Source organism: Hyla sarda, chromosome 8 (genome assembly GCF_029499605.1).
Source record: "Hyla sarda isolate aHylSar1 chromosome 8, aHylSar1.hap1, whole genome shotgun sequence".
NCBI classification, from domain to species: Eukaryota; Metazoa; Chordata; class Amphibia; order Anura; family Hylidae; genus Hyla; species Hyla sarda.
Genome location: NC_079196.1, coordinates 41,057,700 through 41,085,388, shown reverse-complemented (window position 1 = coordinate 41,085,388; position 27,689 = coordinate 41,057,700). Strand labels below are relative to the sequence as shown.

General features: G+C 42.0%; 1 protein-coding gene across 12 annotated transcripts in view; it reads left to right on the top strand.

Moving 5' to 3' along the window:
• The window catches only part of RBMS1 (RNA binding motif single stranded interacting protein 1), a 442,165-nt gene that overhangs the window by 262,948 nt on the left and 151,528 nt on the right, over positions 1 to 27,689 (top strand). Inside the window, exon 1 of one of the 12 annotated variants that reach the window (XM_056533367.1) lies at positions 18,283 to 18,340. The exons of the other annotated variants lie outside the window; for them this stretch is intronic. Coding sequence (XP_056389342.1) covers positions 18,287 to 18,340 — 54 coding nt within the window. The 5' untranslated portion in view covers positions 18,283 to 18,286. Of the gene's footprint in view, positions 1 to 18,282; positions 18,341 to 27,689 lie in introns of those variants that run through there. 12 annotated transcript variants of the gene reach the window in all.

Sequence of the window (27,689 nt, the reverse complement as noted above, 5' to 3'; positions counted from 1 at the left end):
CTTTAAATCGCAGAGACCCGGCGCGCGCGCCCTAGGGAGCGGGGCCGCGCGCGCCGGGACAGAACAGACGGAGAGCGAGTCAGGTAGGGGAGCCGGGGTGCGCATCGCGAGCGGGCGCTACCCGCATCGCGAATCGCATCCCGGCTGGCAGCGGAATCGCAGCGCCCCGGGTCAGAGGACGTGACCGGAGCGCTGCCGCGGGGAGAGTGAAGCGAGCGCTCCGGGGAGGAGCGGGGACCCGGAGCGCTCGGCGTAACAGATCTAATGACGTTTTGCAGCCCCTTTACTATATTTTTAACAATGTTTGCTTGGTGTTGGTTTATACAAGTGCATGGAGGGTTCCATAGGTCCTTGTATGTATAAAGTAAAACCTTAGATATTTCTGCCTTTTATTTTTGCATCTTTTTTATTAGTTTTGTGTGGCCATGTGCTTTTAAGAGCTTGCGGTATGCTGGAACACACTCCTTTACAATTACTGACTAACATTACTAGTCATTTCTTTGGTTAATTTGCTTTTAAACGCTCACAATTGGTTACTCATTAAAGAGAGTCCCCAGGCTGGGTACGTAACAGTTCACCTTTCTCCATAGAGCGATCTGACATCACACGTTTGTATATAATGCTTATCACCAGGTATGTATGTACGCAACCACTGACGCCACATTCCTTTCTAGGGCTTTGCTCGTCATTCAAACTATTTTTGTCTTTGCTTGCATAATCCAGCTGGCTAGTAAATAAATTGGGTGGATCGCGTGTAGTAAAAAGGTTCTGGGTAACGCCTGCTTGAGGCGAGTGCTGAAAAATACTAACCTGTTTGTTTAATGGTTAAAGTCCATAACCGCCAGTTGTGTAACCTTTCATGTGCTAGTGATGCTCGTTTTATACAAAATTCTGTTGCCATTATATGCATTGTGTTAAAAGGAGACAAAAAGTGGCAGAGAATTAAAGGGGTATTCCAGGTTTATACATCTTATCCCCTATTCAAAGGATGAGGGATATGTATGATCGCAGGGGTCCCGCCACTGGGGACCCCCCGCGATCTCTGTGCAGCCCCCGGCATTCTGGGACGGCACTGCCTCCGAGACGGGGACATAACATCATGGCCACACCCCCAGTGATGTTGCGCCACACCCCTCCATTCATGTCTATGGGAGGGGGCGTGGCATCACTTGGGGGCGTAGCCATGATGTCACATCCCCATCTCGGAGGCAACACCTGGCACAAATTGCTGGGGGCTGCACAGAGATGGCGGGTGTCACCAGCGGTGGGACCCCTGCGATCATACATATTATCCCTCATCCTTTGGATAGGGGATAAGATGTATAAACCTGGAATACCCCTTTAACGGCGGTTGACTGCACAGTGCACACTACAGAATCTTTGCAGTGTACTTTCTGCAGATGAAATTCCGCCACTAAAAAAAATGATCTTGCAAATTCTTTTTAGCGGCGTGTGCCTGGAATACATTGCTGTCTATAGGGAGGGCGATGCATGTGAAGTCCAGGTGCTGATTGATTCAGTTGGCGCTGGTTGCACTTGGATTTCAGGACGAATTTTTCCAGAGATTCTGTTGGGTGAACCTAGTCTTCGAATCCTTATGTATTCGCCATAATAGAGATGGACTATAATTACTCTCTCCTGCAATGAACATGTATTGCCGGCTATTGGGACCAGCAATGTCCACGCGGTCCTAGAGCCGATCTATTCGGTTGGGACTGGACGCCCTTGGGATCTCTGCCTGGAATTTACCTATGGGGAGATTCCGTAAGGTGCATGGACCCTTATGCTTCATTTCATCTGTGGTGGTGCTGCAGAAAAACTGAACACTTGCTTCTGTGTTTACACCAGATCGCTGGGGGTCCCGGCATTGGGACAATCTGTGATTCAGTAAAAAAATTTTATCTAATGAAAAGCATTATTCAAAGTGGATAACCCCTTTAGGGTTTATCCACACTTAGGCTATGGTTACACGGCAGAATTTCCATATTATAGGGGTAGTCCACTGGCCAGCGTTCGGAAGTAAATGTTTCGAATGCTGTTTTCACGCTGCCGGGGTCGGCCTTGCCCCTCCATGACATCACGGCCATGCCCCCTCAATGCAAGTCTATGAGAGGGGGCGTGACAACGTCACGCCCCCTCCCATAGACTTGCATTGAGGGGGCGTGGCCGTGATGTCATGAGGGGCAAGGCCAACTACGGCAGCGTGAAAACAGCATTCGAAACATTTACTTCCGAACGCTGGCCAGTGGACTTCCCCTTTAAAATCCACATGGAAATTCTGCACGTATGGTTTATTCATGCAGAAATTCATGCAGAAATTCCACATATATTCTGTAAGATGCGGTATTCCGGGCAAATGAATGCGGAATTCATGAATCTGCAGAATTTCTGACGTGTGAACATAGCCTTACAGTATCTCGCACATATTTGATGCTGCAGTTTTGCAGCTGTGTTCAGTCCTTTAGTTTACCTTTAAACTCTGCAGCATAAAATCTGCAGCTTCAAATCCAGCAGATCAAATATGCTCAGGATACTGTGCCTGTATATACACCCTTTAATGTATATTTTTACTTAAAAGACACTTTTAAACTTTTGCGTACCTATTACTTCTCCCCTCTTGCTATCAATGGCCCCATGCTAGAGAGTCTTCACTTCCCTACAAGAATTTATTAACCATTTTGCTACCAGTTGTGGAGAGCTTGTTGCATAAGCATTGTTGGGGGGGAAATAAAAAATAAAAAAAATCACTATTTATGCCAATATTCATTGAAACAGAGGGCACGGTACAAGAAGTCACTATTTTGACCTATACTAGTTGAGGGAGTGGTGTCATTTTAGTAATTTTTTTTTCTTTTCAGTGGAGTTGGAAAATCAAGTGAAGTCTCATGGCTTTGGAACCCAGGCATCAATTTTTAATTTTTTTTGAAGAAAAAAAAAAAAAATTATAAAAAAAAATAAAAAAAAAAAAAAAAAAAAAAAAAAAAATATATATATATATATATATATATATATATATATATATATATATATATATATATATATATATATATATATATATATATATATTAATATATATATATATATATATTAATATATATATATATATATTAATATATATATTTCGGAATCCCCCTGGCATCACGGTTATTATTGGTCTTAAAACTTGGAGCTTTTTTTTTTTTTTTCTTTTTTCTTTTCTTCTCTATATATGGTCTAATAAACGTTCCAGCATGATCTGCCATTGGTGCACTTTGTATTTTTATTAGTATTGCAATACTGGAAATTCCTGAGTGATTTACATTGTGTATATCATAATCAGTGTTTCCAAACTAGTGTGCCTCCAGCTATGGCAAAACTATAACTCCCAGCATGCCCGGACAGCCAAAGATAACAATTTTAAAATCTATACGACAATCATAACCTCACCAGGTTTTCATGTACAAGTGGACGTTATTCATCCTTTCCGTATACAAGTCCCTTTTTAAGTGTTTTTATGGGGCACTTCTGTCATTTTTGAGAACTAACAATTACCTAACATCCCACTGTATTTACCTCAGCGTGACCTCTCAAATCAAAGACGCAGGAGAGCTGGGACCTGGCTCGCAACATCCGGAGTGTTCGTCAAAACTATCAGTAGCTGGAATTTCATGTTGTGGCAGAAACAAATCATTAGGAGAAAATGTATTCCAAATCTCTGGTAGCGGATTCTTTGACAGTTGTTCCACGTTGCGAGATCTTAAAAGAAAAATGCATTCCGCCTTGTTTCCTGACTGTTCTGCCGAGCACTCGAGTAAATGGATTCACGCTGTGACGTATTAGACTGACCATAAAGTGTTTGTGCTGTAGAAGTGTAATCTGGGGCCCGCTGTTGGCTGTGTTTAGTGGAGAATTAAATGAATTTACAATTGCGACATAGAAAGACTAAAAACCTTAAAACAATTTGTCCTTTTTTTTTTTTTTTTTCCTTTTTAAAGGGGTACTCCACCCCTGGACATCTTATCCTCTATCCAAAGGATAGTGGATAAGATATCTGATTGCGGGGGTCCCGCGATCTCTCTGCTGCACCCGGCGTTTGTTTAGTGATGTCATGGCCATGGCACCCTCAATGCAAGTCTATGGGAGGGGGCGTGACATCCGTCACGCCCCCTCCCTTAGAATTGCATTGAGGGGGCATGGCTATGATGTCACGAGCAGGGCGTGACTTTGATGTCACGCGCCTCCGCCCTGCATCGCCAGTCATCCGGCATGGAGCGAAGTACGCTCCGTGTACTGGATGTCTGGTGTGCCACAGCTGAGATTTCAGTGGTCCCCAGAGGCGGGAGCCCCTGCGATCAGACATCTTATAACATGTCTAAACATCATTTTAATGTTGAAATTACAGTCTTACTGTTGAGGATAGGTTTGTAAGAGTTAAAGGAGTTTTGTGGTTAAAAGTTATTGATGGCCAAGCCGCAGGATAGGCCTTCAATAGCTGATCAGCATGGTGCCGAAACCCGGCACGCCCATCGATCAGCTGATCAGAAAAAAAAAACAATCCACAGGAGCTGGCACCTCATTCCACCTTCATATTTTGATAAAGTTGTGCTAGAGAAATGACGATCCAAAATAACGATGGCTATCACGCTTCAACGTGCATGGCTGTCACTGCAAGGGTTGGAGGCTAATGGAAATGATTACACTATTCGTATGGTTTCCATGTGTCAGAAGTGTAAAAGTTGGGGGACTCGAATCATTCTTCTCGTCATGGTCTGCCATTATCTGAAACAAGATTCTGACACGTTCTCATATGTCCCGTGTCCCCTAAGACAAGATGCCAGCAGGAAGGGATGAGAAACGGACAGAGCACTATACATGATGTAGATGTATTATGGCCACCTCTAATACAACCTTAAAGCTGGACATGTAACTTTAATAGCTTTTTTTTTTTTTCTTTGATTACCCCCATGTGTTCTGTACACATGTATTCTGAATAGATAGAGGGAGGTAAGCTACTGCCAGACTCCTATAGGACAAATTATCTATCTGAGAACAAAAGGATTGGGTAGTTGAAATCCAACATGCCTGATCCTTCTCTCCCCTGAAATCAGTTGGTCCAACAGAATTAAAGGGGTACTCTGACTCTAGACATCTTATCCCCCTATCCAAATGATAGGGGGCAAGATATTTGATTGCAAGGGTCCTGCCACTGGGGACCCCTGCAATCTCCCTGCTGCCCCTGGGAGACATCAGATGAAGCGCCAGAGGCTCGTGATGTCATTGCCACGCCCCGCTTGTGACATCACGCACCCTCCTATAGACTTGCATTGAGGGGGCATGGCCATGACGTCATGAGCCTCCGTCCTGCATGGCCAGTCATCCGGTATGGAGCGAAGTTCGCTTCATACACCGGATGTCTGGGGTGCCGCAGCCGATATCGGGGGGGGTCCTTTTGGATAGGAGATAAGATGTCTAGGGGCGGAGTACCCCTATAAAGCATACTTCCGATGATGGTCTCCGTGTCCCCGGCATTTAAAACATTTTTGGCAACTATCCCAAGACATGCCTCGAGAATAACTCAATCAGGAGATGTATTTGCCGGAAGTCCCATTAAAGTTTGAGACCTGCAGCAAATCTGTCCCTAACTGTGTTAGTCTTAGGGCAAGACTCCAGCTTCACAGGTGCCATGAAATTTAAACAGATATCTTGCCGCAAGGACCAATATAGGAGAAACGTTTTAACCATTCTTGTATTATCAAGGAGACTCGCGACCAAGAAATAGAAATCTGTTTTTGTATATAACAAAATATTGTTTTGCCTTATTACAATAGAAACATGTGAAATTAATGACTTGAAGAGGGCCCTTAGATCAGTCTTCATAGCGTGTGTGAGTGGCATCGTTTTGGCATGTTGTATCTGTTCCATCCATTGGCACTGCCCGCGATTCTCACTAATTAGTCTCTCAGCTTGGCGCTGGGTGTTTCCGTGTCTTCTGATAACAGATGATGTTGTCGGCTGTTTTATGTTTTCTCCTCTACTTCCATATGCAGTCAAATGCCAGTATATACGAATGGCAGATTTTATGGGTTATTTACAAGGAAGAAAAAACCTAAAGTTCATATGTATTATCCAAAGTTATCTTGCGTTCCTTTTTGAATGGTAAACCATCTAAGTTTACCTGGTCCGTACATATGCCCAGTGTGATAAGTCTGCGTTAATCTGCATTTGTTGTGAAGTTAAATGTAATCCTTTGTTCCATGTTATCAACCGTTTCAAGCTGGGGAGAGGCTGACTGCAGGGATTACGGAGATGCAGATATATTTCCTAGACTTCCTATCTCCAGTGGGTCCTTCTTATAAGCTTTCTACACTGGGTGCATTGCTTTATGACTTAAAGCAGTACTCCGGTGGAAAACATTTATTTTTTCTTTATTTTTTTTTAATCGACTGGTGCCAGAAAGTTAAACAGATTTGTAAATTACTTCTATTAAAAAGAATCTTAATCCTTCCAGTACTTATCAGCTGCTGTATACTACAGAAGTTATTTTCTTTTTGAATTTATTTTCTGTCTGACCACAGTACTCTCTGCTGACACCTCTGTCTATGTCAGGAACTGTCCAGAGCAGGAGAAATTCCCCATAGCAAACCTTATCCTGCTCTGGTCGGTTCCTAACATGGAGGTGTCAGCAGAGAGCACTGTGGTCAGACTGGAAAGAATTACACAACTTCCTGTGGAGCATACAGCAGTTAAGTACTGGGAGGATTAAGATTTTTATATAGAAGTAATTTACAAATCTGTTCAATTTTTGGCACCAGTTGATTTAAGAGAAGAGTTCCCCCTTTAATGCAGAGAAACATATTCGCAAAAAAAATGGCCCAAACTGGATGATTTCGGGGCTAATCGATCATTTAATATGAATGAGGGCCTCCCGACTCCCCAAACCCCCCCCCCCCCCACACAACAAATGTTGTTGAGTAAGGGAACAGAGAAGTATGAAGCATATTGGATTTAAATATAATAAATGACAATTAGATTGAAGTAGATCAGATTGTAATTTCACAGGCACAGCCATACATATTTTAGTCCCCATTGTTTGTTTATTTACTGGCCATACGTGATCAGCAACATTGGGCATAGTCTTCCATCAGCCAGCTAGTAGCTTGTTGCTAAATTGCACCCAACGAACTATCATTTTGGTTGGTCAGCTTTTAATCTATGGTGTATGGGTACCTTTTAAGGCAGCCATGCACCTTCAGTAGTTGCCCTATGAGTTGCCGTGTGATTTCAAGAAGGAATGAAGAGAGAGCCTTTACTATACACGCCTGGTAATGGCTTATCTCTAGCAAAAACAACCAGAAAAATTCAACATACCTTATTCTACTTGGGGGAGCGTGTATAGGCCCCCAATCAGATTAAACAGTCGACCGATCCCCCCCCCGATATGCTACAGTCATTTAAGTGTTAATCACAGACCTTTCAATTTCAGGGATTATCTAGCCTTTTAAAATTGAAGGTCTATCCTTGAGATAGGCTATCAATATTCAATTGGTCAGGGTCCAACTCCCAGAACACCTGACGGTCATGAGGCCACGATGATCTAGGCTCCACCTCTTGACACTTTGCTGCCGCTTAATCCCGACTCCTTGACACTTGGCTGAGAAATTAAAAGGCAGTTTCCGCAAGGAAATTCTGCCGTTTGAACCAACCCTTATAGGTTTGGCAACCACCATCACCACCAGGAAAGGCCCAATTTTCTTCTATAGCCTTTCAGGTTTCCAGTGGAGTCTTCAGCTTTAGCAGCAAATACTACTGATAGATTCCCCTTATTTACATCGGATGCATACCTGGTCATACTTACATATTCTGTAAAGTTTGTAGTGGTGGTGCATTACTAATTCCGACATAAAACCAACGTTCAGCTTTGTGCCCCCCCCCCCACCCTGATATAGAGATCAAATAATCTTTGTAAAAAATAAAATAAAAATATAAAATTATGTAAAGCAAAAATGTATTTTATATTATATAAATATTTTTTTTTTTTTAGGAAGATGATTGAATGAGAAGGAAATCTATTCCCGATTTATATTGTCAGCCAAAAAACCCATCTGTGGCCTAACCCTATGACAAACAACCATCAACAATTACAGTGACACCAGCACACCGTCTCTTGCCAAAGAACCAGATGCTCTGTCTGAGGGAGATCTTGTTCATCACATACTTTGTTCTGTTTCCGATATTCATAGTATATTAGGAGGTGGAGGAGAATAGGAACGGGTTGGAATGGCACCATAAACTAAAGCCAACCACACGCTCATAGTCTCTTCCAGCTTGGTCAATAGGAGGTTTGTGAGGTCAACATTCAGCTCCATTATGTTAAGATATGTTTTCAATGGTTGTGTATTGCTCGTCTTCAAGCTAAATGATGGCGTATTGTATGCAGATCATTCATGGCCTGATTTTATTCGGAGATCAGAAAAAAGATTAAGAGATTATTTTGAGATTAGGCTAAAATTGAGCCGGGCAGGAGAAACATCCGACAATTAATAGGGCCCAATATAGTACACAGAGAATTTCCGTTGTGCGAGAAAACACCTGCTTAGCTCTCCATATTCCATAGATCTCCAAACTGTGGACCTCCATCTGTTGGAAAACGACAACACCCAGCATGCCCGGACAGCCAACGGCTGTCCGGGAATGCTGGGAGTTCTTGTTTTGCAGGATCTAGAGTAGGCATTGACCGATTATCGGTTTGGCCGATATTCACGATTTTGGACGTTATCGGTATTGGCAATTACTTGCCGATAATGCACCGCACCTCACCCCCCACCGCACCACACCCCCACAGACTGCCGCTACCCCATTGCCTCCCCCATCCCCGGTTTTATAATAACCTGTTCCCGGGGTCTGTGCTACTTCTGGCTCCTGTGGCGTCCTGCGTTACGCTGTGCGCTGCGCAATGATGAGTGACGTCAATGCGCACAGTGAAAGCTCAGGACACCTCCGGAGCCAGAAGTAGCACGGACCCCGTGCCCCGTGAACAGGTAATTATAAAACCAGGGATGGGAGAGGCAATGGGGCGGCGGTGGTTGGACTAAGGACCGGCAGGGGGAGAGAAGCGGGCGGCGGCGGTCTCTGGCCCCACAAAAGCCGCCGCAGTTCATTGATTTAAATCGCCCGCTTTAAATCAATGATCTGCAGCGGCGTTGCCGGGGGGAGGGGGGGGGGGAGGGTTTGGATAAATAGCCGATAATTTATACCGGAATATCTGTATAAGCTATCGGCCTCAAAGGCCACAAATTATTGGTATTGGCCCTAAAAAATCAATATCGGTCAATCCCTAATCTAGAGGTGCACAGTTTGGAGACCACTGCCATAGAATTTGGTCACAATAGAGTTGTACAAGTTATGGGTACGACTGCTTCCTCTCGGCAGGGAAAAGTATATAAAAAATTGGATCAGAGGGAAAGGGAAAAAGATTAAAAGGGGTACTCTGGTGGAAAACTATTTTTTTTTTTTTTTTTTTTTTTAAACTGGTGCCAGAAAGTTAAACAGAATTGTAAATTAGTTCTATTTAAAAATCTTAATCCTTCCAGTACTTATCAGCTGCTGTATGCTCCACAGGAAGTCTGACCACAGTGCTCTCTGCTGACTCCTCTGTCCATGTCAGGAACGGTCCAAAGTACAAGCAAATTCCCATAGCAAACCTCTCCTGCTCTGAACAGTTCCTCATAGTATACAGAAGCTAAGTACTGGAAGGATTAAGATTTTTAAATAGAAGTAATTTACAAATCTATTTTACTTTCTGGCACTAGTTCATTTGAAGGGGGGGAAAAAAGTTTTCCCTGGAGTACCCCTTTAAGGGATGCAATGGACTATTATCTAATAGGAAGAACTTGGGTGTATTAATAAATACATTAAAAGGGGCTTTGGGACTTGATGAACCATCATGGAACCACGATGATCAGCAGAATTAAGCATTTGTCTATGGGATTTTACAATAAAGGAGCAATGGAAACACCCCAGACATGTTTCACGGTCTGACAGCTACTTCATCAGGCCTGTCTGAGCTTGATATGCATATTTATGTATTTGTTTCTTTATGAAATAAATGTGTTTATGCCTCGAAGGGTCTTATCTAATCAGTTTATCCAATAATTGCTGATTCTTTTAATTAATGTGTTATAATGTCAACTGTGCTTATACAGCACCTTCCTACTTGTCAAAATCGGGATATATAAACCCCACCTTCTGGAATGCCCCGATCCAGAACTCTGTGATGGGACTTGCTTAATCCCCCACACCTTTGGTTCCTGAGATTGTCTGGCTGAAAAAGGACTGTTGATAGAGGGCTGTGTGTCATTGTCCTTTTGCCTGAAGGAAATTGTGTAAAACCTCTAGCAAACCTTTTGCTTGCTCGCAGTAAAATTCATACTCTGGGCTTTGGAGAATTTGAGAGTAGAAACAGAAGTTTCTGTAAACTGTCATTAAAAGGTCACCCTATAATAAGTATGTTTACTGTGAGAATTTAGAAAGTCCCTTTTTGACATTTAAAGCCCTTATTAATGAATAGGAATGTGCTGCCTAGATTCTTTATTTTTAATAATTAGGGACGGATTTTAAACCGGATATTAACATCAGTTTGGGATTTGCTTTACAGCAGCTGCAAAGACCATCAATATAGTGTTCTGGAATTTATTTTTTGACTTCAAGGTTTTCTTGGCATCCTCTGTGACTCTCCCAAATGGTATTCTGCTGGAAGGAAGAGAGATGTCACCACTTATTGGTCTTTTTTTATCCTGTGGCCTATGATGATGAAGAGATGCCTGCTCTACAGAAGAGAAATAGTCTATTGTGTGGCGCAGTGGTTGAAAACTCGAAAATATCTGGATTATTTTTTAATTTAGACAATTTCATGGATAATTAGAAAGAAAATCACTGCCAAATCAATTAAAAAAGTTTTAAATTAAACAATTAAGTGACAAAAGTAGTACCATATATACTAGAGTATAAGCCGAGTTTTTCAGAGTGAACTCTCCGCCTGTCAATCCCTTCATCAGCGGTCTTCAACCTGCGGACCTCTAGAGGTTGCAAAACTACAACTCCCAGCATGCCCGGACAGCCATCGGCTGTCTGGGCATGCTGGGAGTTGTAGTTTTGAAACCTCTGGAGGTCCGCAGGTTGAAGACCACTGTGGCCTTCGTCATCATCCAGCCCCCCTCCCCTCCTTTTGTTTTGTACTCCCCTTCCCTCAGCGGGAAGTTAGGGTGAGCTGGTCCGGGCCATCTATGCTGCAGGGACTGTCCGGTGGGGAGGATTAGTCGTTGCGGGCTGTCCATTTTCACCGGGGGGCCTCTTCTCCATGCTTCGAGCCCGGTGTGTGATGTTGCCTTGACGACGACACACAGGGACGATCATGCGCAACGTCACACTGCGTCGTCGTCAAGGCAACGTCACTAGCCGATGGCTGTCTGGGCACGCTGGGAGTTGTAGTTTTGCAACATCTGGAGGTCCGCAGGTTGAAGACCACTGATGAAGGGATTGACAGGCGGTGATGATGAGGGGGGGATGATGTATTTGCCACCCTAGGCTTATAGTCGAGTCAATAACGTTTCCTGGGTTTTTGGGGTAAAATTAGGGGCCTCGGCTTATATTCGGGTCGGCTTATACTCGAGTATATACAGTGCTATAAAGTAGGACTGAGCCCTAAAACACAGGGCGATTATAGGCTAAACAGGCAACATTGCGCTGTGTAATAGGGCCAACGACCAGTCAACAAACAAGCAGACGCTCATTCGTTGGATGATTTAAATCATTTTGATCTGTCAAAAAATGATTTTCCGTTGGCCACACATCTTCTCTGGTAATAGCAGCAATGGTGGGCAGGAACGATTCAGTGATCCATCATGAGGCTCCGTCTGCCTGATTCTGAGCTGTGTAATAGGCTTGTTAAACGAGTGCAGATCTTGTATTGGGCAGGCATTGAGCTGTGGAGTACAGCCCTAAATGTAGAAAGGCTATTATGGTGATAAAATAAATAGATGGCCAAAAAAAGGAATGGTGGCACTTCTCAGTCCTATGTTAATTTTTGTAATCAAAAGACAACAGTAGGTGATGACCGTACTCACCTGGACAGGAAAGTGTAGTAGACTCTGGGTAAGTGTTGGCAACACCTCCGCACATTCAAATTCATGTTTGTGTAACAGACTTCAATCCCACAACTGCTACAACTGTGAGACTTCAGAGCCAGGCATATAAGAATGTATAAAATAATACCTAATTTCAAGCTGTAGATAGAGCACTGGCCTAAAATGGTGAACTGATATTTATATACAGTATAACTCACCCAACAATACGGGGCATGTGGCGTATATCTAGCCTATCTCTTTCCACGTTGGCTTCAACCCTCATAAAAGATCTTTCGATGGGATCTTCGATCTAGCCTCTAGTTTGATTGTAGATCTCTTGATTCAGCCTTTGGCTCCTTTTATGGTAGATCTCTTGATTGGATCTTTTATTTGACTTCAGGCTCAAAATCTTCCTGTACCAGAGGCTGGACACACGAAAACCGAACTCAGCAATGTTTGGGGGTGCCAATTGACCTCTGCTTTCATGATTGATTGAGATCTCAGTGGTGGGACCCCTACTGGTCAGCTAGTTATCTCCTGTCCTTTAAATATTTGATAACCCCTTTAAAGAAGCATTGGACTGATGTGTTTTTTTTTTTTTTTCCCCCTTACCTCTGGCTTGGGCCTTTCTTATTGGTTTTGGGGAGGGAGGCTGAAGTTTGAGAAGAGGGGATGGTTATTTTCCTAGTGGATTAAATTAAGTGCTGTTATTCCTAATTATAAATACAAAAGAAAGCAAAAAAACCAAAAAACATTAAAATAAGGTTCTGATTTGTCCCCATATAGTGTTTTGCGACTTTTCTTGGGCTTATGAAGTGGTTCTCAAACAGGCTTCTGTGGAGGTCTCTGGTGCCTCTATATAGTCTATATAGTTGCCGAAGAGCCAATCTTCTGATAACTTCTATGTTTAGATTGGTTGAGATGTTACCAATAAGGAGCTCATTTGGTCCCCTTTTAAGTCGCCCATCTCTGGACAAGCGCTTATTGACTAATATGCCTGGGTTGTTACACATTTCCTCCCCTACTGGTTTGTGTGTAAGTCTGGCAGTTTGGTATTTCTGGCATTCTATTTATGAACCAGGATCCACACCAGATGGAGCACGGTGCAATGCAAGGAATTGTGGGAGAAAGCAGAGAAAACAAGCAATGCTGTATCGGTGGATCCAGCTTAGGGGGGCTCCTGGTAGTAGTGTATTCTTACAATGTAAACAGTGTAAGTGGCAAAGAAAAAAAGTCCTATACATAGTTTTCATTTTTGCACAGTACCGGTCATGTTTATTATTGTATTTGCTAGTAGAAACATGACCATCCGCGCTGCTGAAATGCATTTTTTTCCATCAATCTTAATTGATTCTGTGCCAGCTTAGCATTTGATCTCCCCCATTGATCTTTGCGGACCTTTTAAACAAGTTGTCATTTGTCCTTTGTCCATTGTATGTTTGAAGGCTAAACACTGTTCTGGAAGGCATGGCCACACATCAATGGGATCATAATCCCGTTCACCCGCATCCGCTTATCTGAAGAGAGAATTAATCAAGCTCTTCTCAAGGCCGCTACCAGCATTTGTGTGCACAGGATAACTGAACTGCTCATAGGCCCTATAGGTAGGATTTGCTGCAGTCAATTACATTTTCCAGGAGTGCGTTTACTTATGGACTAGTTTCCTAACTCCGTTGAGTGACCTTCCTCTAGATCATCTGTTCTGTAAGTGAAAGTAGCGAAGGGATAGTAGTTAGTTGTCTCAAACAAAAAAAATATCCCACATCTCTTATTTATTTTTCTACCTTTATATTTTCATTTGATCTCCTTTTAGATGGGATATATCATGCTCATATCCCCCCCATCCAAAGGAATGGGAATACGTTTTAGTTCGTGGTGCGTCCGCCTGCTGGGATCCCCTGTGATCTTCTGCACAGGAACAGTGTGTGTTGATCCCCGCACGAAGAGATGGCCGACATGCCCCCTCCATGTCTCTCTATAGGAGAGCTGTTTGGCTATCTCTGATAGAGATACATGGAGGGGGCATGTTGGCTGCCGCTTCATGCGGGAGTTGACACACTCCATTCCCGGGAAAAGCTGGGGCCCCGTGCAGGAGGATGCGAGGGGTCTCAGCAGTCGTACCCTCCGCAATCTAAAACTTATCCCCTGTCCAAAGGAAGTTTGAATTTTTTTCAGCATAATACTACTCCTTTTTAATTTAGGCACCAGATATGTTTTCTTCTGTTTGGTCCTAATGCCCACTAGCTAGTTCTCACTTATCCATAAAGGGGAAGAATTATTTAGATTAATTAGGATAATGACCTCTAATCCCCTATAAAAGAAAAAAATCTAAATATATCTATTTAATTATTAAATAATATAAATATAAATATATATATATATATATATATATATATATATATATATATATATATATTTTTAGTTTTGAAGACAGTGTTGGGACATTTTCTACTGACCAACTCAGTCTTTTATCTCTTTAGCCCTTATCTTTAGGATCAATTTTTTTGATAGCCCATTTAATATGTATTCAGCGAGGGATGATCCGTTGTTCAACTGGAAATGATAGCGGTTATGTTATTGATCAGATCTTGTGATCACGGTCTTGTATGACATTTATTAGGCTTCTTGTGCTCTGGTGTCGGTAACGGGATAACATTATGCAAAAGAAATTCTAGTTGTATATACATTGACTGAAAAAAAAGACAGTACAGTATCCTAATTGTCTGCTGTAAATTTGAGACTGAGTAATTCGGTCATACGACGCCCATGATTCTTTTCAATGGAAGTGACTCATAGAAAGAAAATGCCTCGGAAATAATTGTGCTTGCAAAAAATTATTTAGTCTAGTTGAATGCTATAACAAAGCTCTGGCATTGTAGGTGGATTTCATTATTGCCAAACTAGGACCTTGTTAACGGAGAACAGATGCTTTATAATCAGCCCGTCATGCTGTCAATCATACGCCCGCCTTAGAGAATTGTGAGCCGTCCTGGAGTAGCCATGGCTTTGGATGGGATTTGGGGGTTTTTATCGGTTCTTTGTTGGAGCCTTGATGGCCAGGATTAGGATGATTAGGTTTTGTATTCTCTATTAATTTAACAGAAACCTCTTGGTGTTATTAAATGTTTTAATCTTTCATTGGGAGGTAATTGGTTGTTATATGTACTTCAATATTTTAATTACATTTTTATTTTATTATTATAGCTTTTTTTTATGATTACAAAATTTGCAGTTCATTTTCTACTTAACATTTTACTTACATAAAGCTGAAGCTTCCTCTAGTATTGTGTGGGGAAGTGAAATCGAAGCTTTCATCCGTAGATGTCAGAGTGTTTTGAAAGATTGTCAATCTCGAGTTTTTATTTTTTATTTTTTTCCCTATCCCTTTTGCCCTCGTTTTCAGTCATGCTCCCTTTGTTGAAGAACATGTCATCTGTCATATGCTATGTCTTTTGCATCAGTTCTTGGACCCTGGAGAATGTTGTTTTGTGAAGATTCTGGTGTCTCCGAAGAATGGAAACGCTTTTTTAATATTTGCATAAGAGCAAGTCACTGTGTCATGCCAAATGTGATAATTGGGTTATCAGTCTTATATTATACATAATTGTTATTTCGTATCCGGCAAATATTGAGATGGTTAGTTTGTCTGATCCGTATTAGACTTGATCAAAGCTCCACAGGTCAAGGATACTTAACATATGGTAGCATAGCCGAGGGGCTGATTTGCCTTGAGGAAGACCTATAGAGCCCAGCCATTTTGTCGCCATACTCTTGAGCTTGTTGGCAGATTTTAGGGTCTCATTGGGACCTGGTTTTTCATGACTTCCTTTGGGGTTGGTAATGTCCTGCATACATACCCTCCTCGCACACCGATAAGATAATGGGTGCAACTTTATTCTTCCAATGAACAATATTAATAATCCATCCACAGACTAGGTTATAAATCTATAATCGGTAGGAACTGACGGACTCACTGTTAACAAGAAAGGGGGGTCCATGAGTCCCCTTTCTTGAGTTGTGGTCATGTGTGCGTTACTATTCGATTCACTGTCTATATACCTAATAGAGATCAATACAGATATGTAAAAAAAAAATAAGGATAGAAAGCTGGCGCTATCTAATGCTGTTATGTTTTACGTGCAAGTGGCAGATACAAGAATGGTGATATGCTCACCTGGTCATGTTGTGCGCTCTGCGATTAACACTATTACACACATAGAATGCAATTCTTTTTGTGTTCAGGAGCAGCCAGCATCCAATACCGAAGTACAGGGCAGGAGTGGTATAGTTACAGGAGATAAGAAGAAAAATCCCAAGAGACAAAAATGGTTCAATCTCTTGAAATGCAGAGTCTAAATAAATATGGTTGGCGGTTAGTGACTGGTGCAGGTGAGCGCTACTGTTACATCCAACTCTTCAGCAATTCTTTGGGATTCTTATCTTTTGTAACTAATGGAAGTAATGGCTGTGTAGTCTATGGTTGCAATACAATTTTTTTATTTTTATTTTTTTTGCATGACCCTGCAAGGGAAGCACCTCCCCGTGTGGGAGAAAGAAGGCATATAGCTATTTCTTGGCAGACCAGGTTTGAGTGGCAAGTAAGTAAAACAAACTTGTGTAAAGGACACAGGAAGACTTCAGACCATGTTTTTTGGGAGACTGTACTTTAAGTTTTTACGGTCCTCCGTTTCACTTAGGCAGCCATTGGAATTCATTACAATACATGGCTCATTTTCATCTCTTCTGCGTAAAGCTAAAAAAAAAGGACCAACATGGGGCCTAGATCCAGTGTCCTCTTTTGACATAAGAAAATATGCCGTAAGATTGCTATTTGTTTGTTAATTTATAAAAAAAAATTAAATTGCTGACTGCTAGGCTAAAAAAAATATATAGCTTGACCTCTGCATTTTGTGTATCTCTTGAACATTTCCATATGAATATCGTTGTCTTTTGGGTGTCTCTAAAGGGGTACTTCAGTGGGATTTTTTTTTTTTTTTTTTTTTTAAATCAACTGGTGCCAGAAAGTTAAAAAGATTTGTAAATGACTTCTATTTAAAAAGCTTAACTCTTCCAGCACTTATCAGCTGCTGTATGCTCCACAGGAAGTTCTTTTCTTGTTTAATTTCTTTCCAGTCTGACTACAGTGCTCTCTGCTGACGCCTCTGTCCATGTCAGGAACTGTTCAGAGCAGGATAGGTTTGCGAGGGGGATTTGTTCCTGCTCTGGAAGTTCCTGACATGGACAGAGGTGTCAGCAGAGAGCACTGTGGTCAGACAGAATTTAATTAGAAAAGAACTTCCTGTGGAGCATACAGAATCTGATAAATACTGGAAGGATTAAGATTTTTAATAGAAGTCATTTACAAATCTGTATAACTTTCTGGCACCAGTTGATTTTAAAATCAAAGTACCCCCTATAAGTGCAAATCAATCAGTTGTATGGAAATATGTACCGTACTTGGTTTCCACAATGTAGAGCTGTCTTAGTGGTCAGGACCAGAAATGGGTGAGACATTTAGTCATGGTCTAATTTTATAGATGAAAAACACTCGAAAGTCTTTGTTAGGGTGGACAATGGATGCATCTGACATATTTTATAATGTGCACACCTATAAACACACCCCGGAATGTTTTTTATCCGTCATAAACACCCTTGATATACTTGCACATAAAGCAGTGTTAAAATGATGACTTACTAGAGTCCTTGTCGAAGAGTCATTTCATGATCAACCGATACAAAGGCTTTACTGAACTTTTTTGCCTAATATTGCCTCTATAGTCTCCCAGACAAGCCAATTTACTTTATTTTTTCCATATGGTGTAGTAACCATCAGTGGGATAAGGTCATCATTGTGGTGATCCCATTCATCTAGGAGAATAGCTTTTTTTTTTTTTTTTAAATCTGTGGTCAGTGCTGGACTGACTGTCGGAGAGGCTAGGATCAGTCAACCCAGCGCTGACCACAGATTCCCTATGTGATCCCTTGGGCACGTTGTTAAGTATCTTGAAATAAAATTGGACATCTTTTATTCAGATCGGTTGAGTGCGACCAACTTTCTATTTATTTTTTCTTAACATAAAAAATGTTGTGAATAGTCCCCAAGTATTGACTGTAACAATCATTTGTCCTTATTTTAGACCCGGCCTTTATAGCATTCTCTTTTGTAAATCACACACAGGTTTTTAATGCAAACTATGAACGTGAATATGAAGCTGCTGATTTATGGTCTAAGAGTTAAGGTTTGTTTATTTTTGTACTTTTGGGATTGGCATAGACAGTACATGGATGAGTGAAGTAACATAGTAACGTAGTTTCTAAGGTTGAAAAAAGACCAGAGTCCATCAATATCAACCTATAACCCTAATGAGTCCCTACTGAGTTGATCCAGAGGAAGGCAAAAAAAAAAAAACTCATACTAGAGGTAAAAATTCCTTCCTGACTCCAAATATGGCATCAGAATAAATCCCTGGATCAACGTTCTGTCCATATAAGTCTAGTATACATAATCAGCAATGTTATTATTTGCCAAAAATGCATCCAGACCCCTTTTGAACTCTTTTACAGAGTTCACCATGACCACCTCCTCAGGCAGAGAATTCCACAGTCTCACTGCTCTTACAGTAAAGAACCCCCATCTGTGCTGGTGTAGAAACCTTCTTTCCTCTAAACGTTTATTGATTATCTTATAACTGTGGTCAGAAAGAAAGGAAATTTAAAAAAGAAAAGAACTTCTACTGGAGCATACAGAAGCTTATTAGTACTAGAAGGATTAATATTTTTAAATAGAAGTAATTTACAAATCTGTATAACTTTCTGGCACCAGTTGATTTAAAAAAGATAAAAATAAAAAATTCCAGCAGAGTACCCCTCTAAATTCTGGTGAATTGACCAATAGCCAAGATTCTGAGAAAATTACCGTAGTTTGGATCTGCCAACAAGCATTCGATGTCTCTAGTCACCATAAATGTACGCACTTCGGAAATGTCTTACATACAAAAAGGCTTTTGAAGGTTAAAAAGGCCCCCACGCTCTCCTCTGTATGGTCAGCTGTAGAGATGCTTTTCGATGTGACTTGATATGGACATTGTATACCCGTATCATGACATTTCTACAGCAGGATGCAGCTGTCATTCACGGCCCCGGCTTTCCCCAGTCTTTTGCTGCAATGTCACGTCGTATAAAACTCTCTAGATCTCTCGGAATATATAGAATAAAGAAATATGTGAGGAGAACCTATCCTAGTTCATTATGTGCAACAAAGATTTCCGTAATGGCCTCACTCAGCTGCATTAACCATGGAAAGCTATTCCTAAAAATGGCCCCAGGCAGTCATGTCACCCCTTCGGGCTCCTCATGTTGTGTCTGTAATCCTCTCTAGCCCGAGTAGCCATAACCTCTTTTTTTTATTTTTTTATTCTCCCTTTAAGAGCGGCCGGGCTGTAGCGTTCGGCGCCTTGTTCGGCGCTGTGATTTCTGGTAATTACCGTCTGTATAACTGGCTGATAACTGCAATACAAAAGCCTCCCCCTGATTGTGTCTGTGATTAAAGTTAACACACGCTGTGTATTATTCTAATGCTCCTATTGAATTTGTCTAAGATTATTTCTTCCTTTTATCTCATAAAATTTTGTATTTTTTTTTCCAGAGGATTGTAAGAAAAATAGCAATTGTCTTGTTACAGGAATTGAAGGTTTATGTGTCAAAACAATGTGATTTGTAAGTGTCGTGACTGCTTTTATTCTCCACAGTGGAGTGTTGCTACTTATAGATGGCCCTTGATTTCTGTATGTAAAGGTACACTTAATGGAGAGATCACTATCAAAGCTGAGAAATATAGAAAGGTTTCTTCTTTGTGTGGTGTAAGGAAATACCTCATCACTTCGTGGCGCCAGGGCACTGTTAGCCTATACAAGGTCCGAGGTTGGAGACAGCTTCTCCTGGGCCAGACACTGGGAGTAAATGAACACTCTGACATCAGGTTATGGATAACTGTCTTTTCTGAGAAGGGTGCAGATGGTATTACTGACAGTTTGGTGCGGAATGAGAGGATGCAGTGTAAGCCCTGTTGTCTTGCTGGGACTTGTGGTGCTTTCACCCAATAAATTGATACGGACTTGAGACTTAAAGATTGATCTTGGTAGCTAGGGTTCTGTCAAGGTCCTGTAGCTTTCTCTGCCAGGGCATGAACTTCCACTGTGTGGGTGATCCTTGCAGAATGACCGGATAAAGTAGAGTTGATCTGGGCTTCTCCACACACAACACACCTTACACCTTTACCACACTTGCTCTTCAGTGAACTAACTTAGACTTGGGTAACTCCTCCCCCCCACTGCACTATATGGACTAAAGTTTAGGGTTTCCCATTGGCAGGTAGGATCACATGGGGTACTCTGCTTAAAGGCATCATACATTTAAATAACACATCTAAAAATAACATAACAGAATAGGTGTAAAAATATATTAAAGGTGGTACTCCGGTGGAAAACAATTTATTTTAAATCCAGAAAGTTAAACAGATTTGTAAATTACTTTTATTTATAAATTACTATTAAAAAAATATTAATCCTTCCAGTACTTATCAGCTGCTGTATACTACAGAGAAAGTTCTTTTCTTTTTGAATTTCTTTTCTGTCTGTCCACAGTGATCTCTGCTGACACCTCTGTCCATGTCAGGAACTGTCCAGAGCAAAAAAAGGTTTTCTATGGGAATATGCTGGTATATGATGGTATCAGCAGAGAGCACTGTGAACAGACAGAAAAGAAATTCAAAAAGAAAATAACTTTCTCTGTAGTATACAGCAGCTGATGAGTACTGGAAGGATTAAAACATTTTAATAGAAGTCATTTACAAATCTGTTTTAACTTTCTGGCACCAGTTGATTCAAAATAAATTGTTTTCCACTGGAGTACCCCTTTAACTCTTAACAAAGTGCTGTGACATGATAAACACAACAACAAGTCCTCCAGTGGGCAAAACACCGGTGCCGCAGGTCTGCCCGAAGAAGTCCGAAAACACAGGACAACCTTTGGTGCTGGGATACCACATATGTGTTTCAAGAGAAACCCCTCCCCTTCTCCCAGTGTTTTTCCGATCTGCAGGCAGAGCCCTCCCCCACTGTGATGAATGCTGGAGGATCCTAGAACAACAAAATCAGCAAATTGGCAAAATCTCATCCCCTCTGGTTGGGAAACACTGGTATAATTTATGGTGCAACATTCCGGGAGTTGGAGGATTGGTTGGATAAATACCCTGCCTGTATTTTTATATTAAAGCACACAGGAAATGCCCACTTAGCCAATCACTGACTACAGAGATGACCCACCTCAGCCTGTAGTTGGCTGGGCAGACGTTTGCTTGTTCAGGATTGGGCACCATTGGAATGGTAGCGGGGGGAATAGAGGAAGTGAGCACAGTGTAGTTTTTTATTTTTTTTTATTTATTCTGGCCCTTGAAGATGGGCAACCCCTTTTCAATGTTGCAAAGCATCATGTCGAAGAACTGGAAGGTCCAAAATTTCTAAGCCTATCATGGACATTGATCCTATTTTTCACTGGATTGTGGAGTAAATTTTACAATAGATAGTGCTTGCTCAGCTATTGTGCTGTTTCTAGGAGACCATTTTTGGAACATTTTTTTGACATACATCTATGCCTTTTGATTTTGCATTACGGAAGTATAATGCCCCTAAAGCATTACTTGTAGAGGGGGGGATCTTTGTCAATGCGTGCCATATGTAGGTACCACATTGGGGGTCTACAGCTATAAGGTTCAGCCATGGCTGGCTCTGCCTATAGGCAAAATAGGTAGCCGCCTAGAGCGCCCTCTTGATGGAAGCGCTGCTCTGCACACTGCAAGAAAGTTAGTAGCCAGCTAGCATCCGAAACCCCTGCCCAGCCAGCATCATCGTGTCAACCCGGTAGTAAGGAGATTACATGAGGAGGAGGTTTGTTACAGTGTGTCTATCCAGTAGTAAGGTAATTACATGAGGAGGGGTTTGTTAGTGTGTCACCCCAGTAGTGAGGGGATTACATGAGGAGGAGGTTTGTTACAGTGTGTCACCCCAGTAGTGAGGGGATTACATGAGGAGGAGGTTTGTTACAGTGTGTCACCTCAGTAGTGAGGGGATTACATGGGGAGGAGGTTTGTTACAGTGTGTCACCCCAGTAGTGAGGGGATTACATGAGGAGGAGGTTTGTTACAGTGTGTCACCCCAGTAGTAAGGAGATTACATGAGGAGGAGGTTTGTTACAGTGTGTCACCCCAGTAGTGAGGGGATTACATGAGGAGGAGGTTTGTTACAGTGTGTCACCCCAGTAGTGAGGGGATTACATGAGGAGAAAGTTTGTTACAGTGTGTCACCCCAGTAGTAAGGAGATTACATGAGGAGGAGGTTTTTTACAGGGTGTCACCCCAGTAGTAAGGAGATTACATGAGGAGGAGGTTTGTTACAGTGTGTCACCCCAGTAGTAAGGTGGGGCATGTCAAAGGGCGGAGCCAATGGTCAGGGTCAAGGGGAGACAAAATTAGCTTTTGCCTAGTGTGGTAAAAATCCTTGCACCAGCCATGGGTTCATCATTATAGGAAGTCAGTGAGCCACCATGGACCTGTGGCCAAATAGTAGTCACAGCCATGTTTTTGGTGCATATGTTTTAAGATATAGCTAAGAAGAATGACTAAAAAAATGGTTCTTTAAACCTAGATACATGTAAAATCAGAATCTGAAAAGGTTCAATACTTTGCTTTATCACTGACTGACACCATTGAGTTAATTGAGGAGAAAGTCTTTATATCTGGAGTGTTATTCCGTTCATCAGCGTCACTGGTTGTACCTACAGGATACAGGTGGAGCCTTTTATGACCTTGCGCGTTCTGTTTTTATTATCCTCGTGCACTTTATTCTCTATATAGCATTGTACTTCCAATGCTTTTCCCTTACACTTTTTTATCTGCTAGGACCCAGCTTTGACATTTACATTTCTCAGAAAGTCTAATAAATTGGGATCATCCTAATTGTCAGCTGGTCTGGATTGCCTGCGGCTGCAAAGGTTCTGGTTTATGGTAAAGTGTGACACTTTAGCGCATTAAATGAATGCTACTCATGAGAGAGACATGTGACTTAAAGACTGTAAAACGTACAAGTTCTTACATTTAAAAAAATACTATTTTCTATGGCTGTAGTTAAAGGGGTACTCCACTGGATAACATGATTATTATTTTTTTAAACAGAAAGTTAAACAGATTTGTAATTTACTTCTATTTAAAAATCTTAATCTTTCCAGTACTTATCAGTTGCTATATGCTCCAGGGGAAGTTCTTTTTCTTTTTGAATTTCTTTTCTGTCTGACCACACTGCTCTCTGCTGACACCTCTGTCCATTTCAGGAACTGTCCAGAGCAGGAGCAAATCCCCATAGCAAACCTATCCTACTCCGTACAGTTCCTAAAATGGACAGAGATGTCAGCAGAGAGCACTGTGGTCAGACAGAAAGGAAATTCAAAAAAAGAAAAGAACTTCCTGTGGAGCATACAGCAGCTGATACGTACTGGAAGGATTCAGATTATTAAATAGAAGTAATTTACAAATCTGTTTAACTTTCTGGCTACAGTTTATATATATATATATATATATATATATATATATATATATATATATATATATGTGTTTTCCAGGGGAGTACCCTTCCAGTGGTCTCCAAATGGTGGCCATACAGATGTTGCGAAACAACTACCAGCATGCCTGAACAGCCGACCATGATTTATCCTTTTGGACCAATTGTGCTGAATGCACAATATCTATAGCTGTTGTTTAGGACAATGTTTTCTAAACTGTGGCCCTCCAGATGTTGCAGAATGACAACTCCCAGCATGCTGGCAGTTGTAGTTTTGCACCATCTGGAGACCCACAGTTTGGAGAACCATTGCTAGTATGGGACCCAAAGTCATTTCTGTTAGAAGGAACCCTATTGATCACTTGTAATCTATTGGTAGTCTAGTAGCAAGCACGCAGCTCCTCTTCAGGAATAATGATGCATTACATGGTGGCAATTACATCCGGAGGACCACAGTTTGCAGATATGCCAGGTTCCCCAAAGAAAGAGAGATGTTCTTTGTCACCACACTACATCCAGTCTGTGGATGGAAAGAAATTATTTTTTTTCTTTCTTAAAAACAGTCTCAGAAGGTTGACTTTACAGAGTGAGATTCATTTGTAAAGAATAAATGTGATCGTTTCTTCCTGCCCACTAGCTATTAGTGCTGCTAGTTTTGGTGTCCAGTATTTTAATAAAAGTCAACATTGTCAACTTGGTGGTCATTACCATTCGGCTTTCAATGGGGAGAGTGCTTAGGGATCAGGACAGTCTGCATCATTAAAGGTGGGCGGTCAGTGCCACTTGGCTCTCAGTAGGGTGACAGAGTTGGGATCAGGGCAGTCTATGGATTGTCTGGGGGGACAGTCACCACCACTCATTTCTCAATGGGAAGATTATTTAAGGATTAGGGTAGTCTATGTGGACAGTCGCCACCACTCATTTCTCAATGGGTAGGGTATTTACGGATCAGGGTGGGTCTATGGATGGCTAGGTGGACAGCCTTCACCAATAGGGAAAGTGCTCAGGGATCAGGGCAGTCTGGGGGTCGTCAAGGTGGACGATCACCACTGCTCAGTTCTCAAATGAGGAGATTATTCATGGTTAAAGGCAGCCTATGGACTGTCAAGCGGGTGGTCACCACCGTTCAATTCTGAATAGGCAGAGTACTTACAGATCAGGGCAGTTTATGGATAATCAGTGGAACTGGTTACCACTGCTCAGTTCTCTACTGGGAGAATGCTCTAGTATCAGGTCATGTATGGGCTGTCAAGGGGGCTCTTGACAGAAGGTCAACCTGAGCACTCTCAGCACCCCAAGATATTAAGTGGTGGTGATTGACCATTTTAGTCTACAACCTGACTTGCATATTGGGCGGAAACTAACGTCCAGTGAACAAGAGGGTCATGAAGCAAAACACTCAAATCCATGGAGCAGTGGCTCCACATAAATGTTGGGCAGACTAGATGGGCAAATGGTTCCGATCATTCTATTTTTCTTTGACTGCTGTTTTGTGGAAGAGGCGGCGGTTCTCTTTAAGGGTGCATTCACACGCTCTTTGTTTTTGCGGGTTTTCCGCTGCATATTTGAAAGGGGCGGGCTCTTCTCGGCTGTCCATAGCAGATTGTCCGTGGCGGAATTTACTCTGCGCAAAATCCGCCGCAGTCCCTACTGACTTCAATTGGGCTTGCGGCGGATTTTCCGCAGCGTAAATTCCTCCGTGGAAAATCTGCTGCGGATAGCCGAGAAGAGCCTGCACCCTTTCAAATACACAGCGGAAAACCCGCAAAAACAAAGAGCGTGTGAACGCACCCTAAGACAGTAGTGTAAGGTAGGATTCTCTATGTGGCGCTTTTTTATGATTATTTTGCAGCCCCAACATCTCATTAACCTGAAAAGTAGAATTTTTCTTAATAGGATCCAATAAATGTCCTTGTCCAAGGAACACATAGACATATAGGTTCTATTTAGGGGTCACCGACTGATGGTACCCCTTTGTTAGGCGCCATTCTAAGTACATTACATGCCTAACCTCTATAGCAGTGGTCTCAAACTGTGGCCCTCTAGATATTGCAAAACTTTAACTCCCAGCATGCCCGGACAGCCAACGGCTGTCCGGGCATGCTGGGAGTTGAAGTTTTGCAACATATAGAGGGCCGCAGTTTGAGACCACTACTCTATAGTATATCCAGCCTTTCACCTACCACATAAATTATGGCCCCATTCTTCATGACCAGTTTGCTGTACCCAGTTTGCTTTGCTGTCGCGTAACAATGCCTTAGTAGCTATCACACATGGCTTCAAGGGGTCTCTCATAGAATTAATTTAAATTTTCAGACCTATTCTTTCTTCTGCTATTCATAGTCTTTTTCTCGTATCTATGACGTTGTCTGGTCTAATGAAGGACCTTTCATGTCCCGCTCATACGCTTTGCTCGTGTTAGAACAGAGATCCGCTTCTCATTTCCCAGCAACCATTTGAAGGTATTTTCTATACGTGGAAACCTTTTAAAAAGCAAGTGCTCTCTGTTTCGCTATGAGGAAGGCATTGCTGTTACAGAGCGGTACGCAGTGCTTCTATACGTATCATGCTATATGGCTGATCATATATAATTTTCTTCATCACGTCTACTAAAAATGGTACATGACTCATTCATGCCCGTATAGAGCCATAGTGCCTGCAAATAATCATGGATGTGTTGACAAGTGGGCCAACCGAGTGAGACGTTTTTTGGGATAAAGTGCTGTTCAGGCTATATCCTACTTGCCAGTGCCCCCAATTTTGCCAAGGCAATCCTTCTAACAGGGATAGTTTATGTAAACCCTGCCAAATATGGTTGTTTTGAGCAGTCTTAGAGTGGGCTTAAATGTCCAGATTTTAGGCAGTCATAGGGTGGGCTTAAATGTTCCAATATTGGGTGGTCTAAGGCTACTTTCACACTGCCCTTCTGACCAGACCTTAATCGGCCATTAGGCTCTTATTGTTGTTGTTTTGTTTTTCAGCCTTTAACGGCCATTATCAGGACTGGGCACAATGGGCAATAACTGGTCCCGATGGATCCCATTTACTATAATGGGGTCCTTCGGGCGCCGTCATTTTGTAGCGGGGGAAAAAAACAACGGCATAAGCAGTATTTTTTTTCTTCTGCTATTCCCCACCGGCTCCCCCGATGGCCATCACACTGCTGTGTCCTAATGGCAGTGTTAAAGAAGCCTTGGGGTGGGCTTAAATGTCAAGATTTTGGTTAGTCTTAGGGTAGGCTTAAAGGTCTCCATATTGGGCAGTCTCAAGATGTTGATATCAATGCTATATGTTCTGTAGGCTTTAAGAACACTGAATCATGAGGCAAAAAGGGCCCCAGTCTTCACTGAGGCTGGATACGGACACCCATTGCCCCATTAGCCACATTCAAGGCCAAGCAACCTGCCATTGTGTTAATTTCTTCTGCCGACACCTTTTACAGATCATTCCAGTCAATCACAAGACCAACAGCCACCATATTAAGGCCTCGTTGGTTGAACCAATGGGTTCAAAGGATTAGTGGTAGACCAAGATGGGTAGAGATGCTCCAAAATGCTAACATCTTATACGGTGACACCAATTTCTATCCATTCTTATATAGTTTGCCCTCCATGAGATATACTAAATTTCTAAACTGTGTAGAAACAAACCCCTTTGACAAGGTGGATGGCAACTCCCCAGATGTCAATTTATTTAGTTGGGAAATACAAGTATTTACAGTCATGCCAGGAGTGGTGACAGGTCCTCTTTAGGCGAAATTGCTTTTCAATGAACAGATCCTCAGCGTTAGAGATTTGTTATGTACTTTTGGGCTTTTTGCTACGTGTAAATACTGTTATCTGTTATATGCGTGCCTGGTTTTGTTTGTACAGTATTGCACTTGACTTTGTTACGTTGCCTACACATTTAAGTGGTTATGGTGCCGTCCTTAGTTACCCCAGCAATGCTTGTGATCACTAATCGTCCTATAGTACAAAGC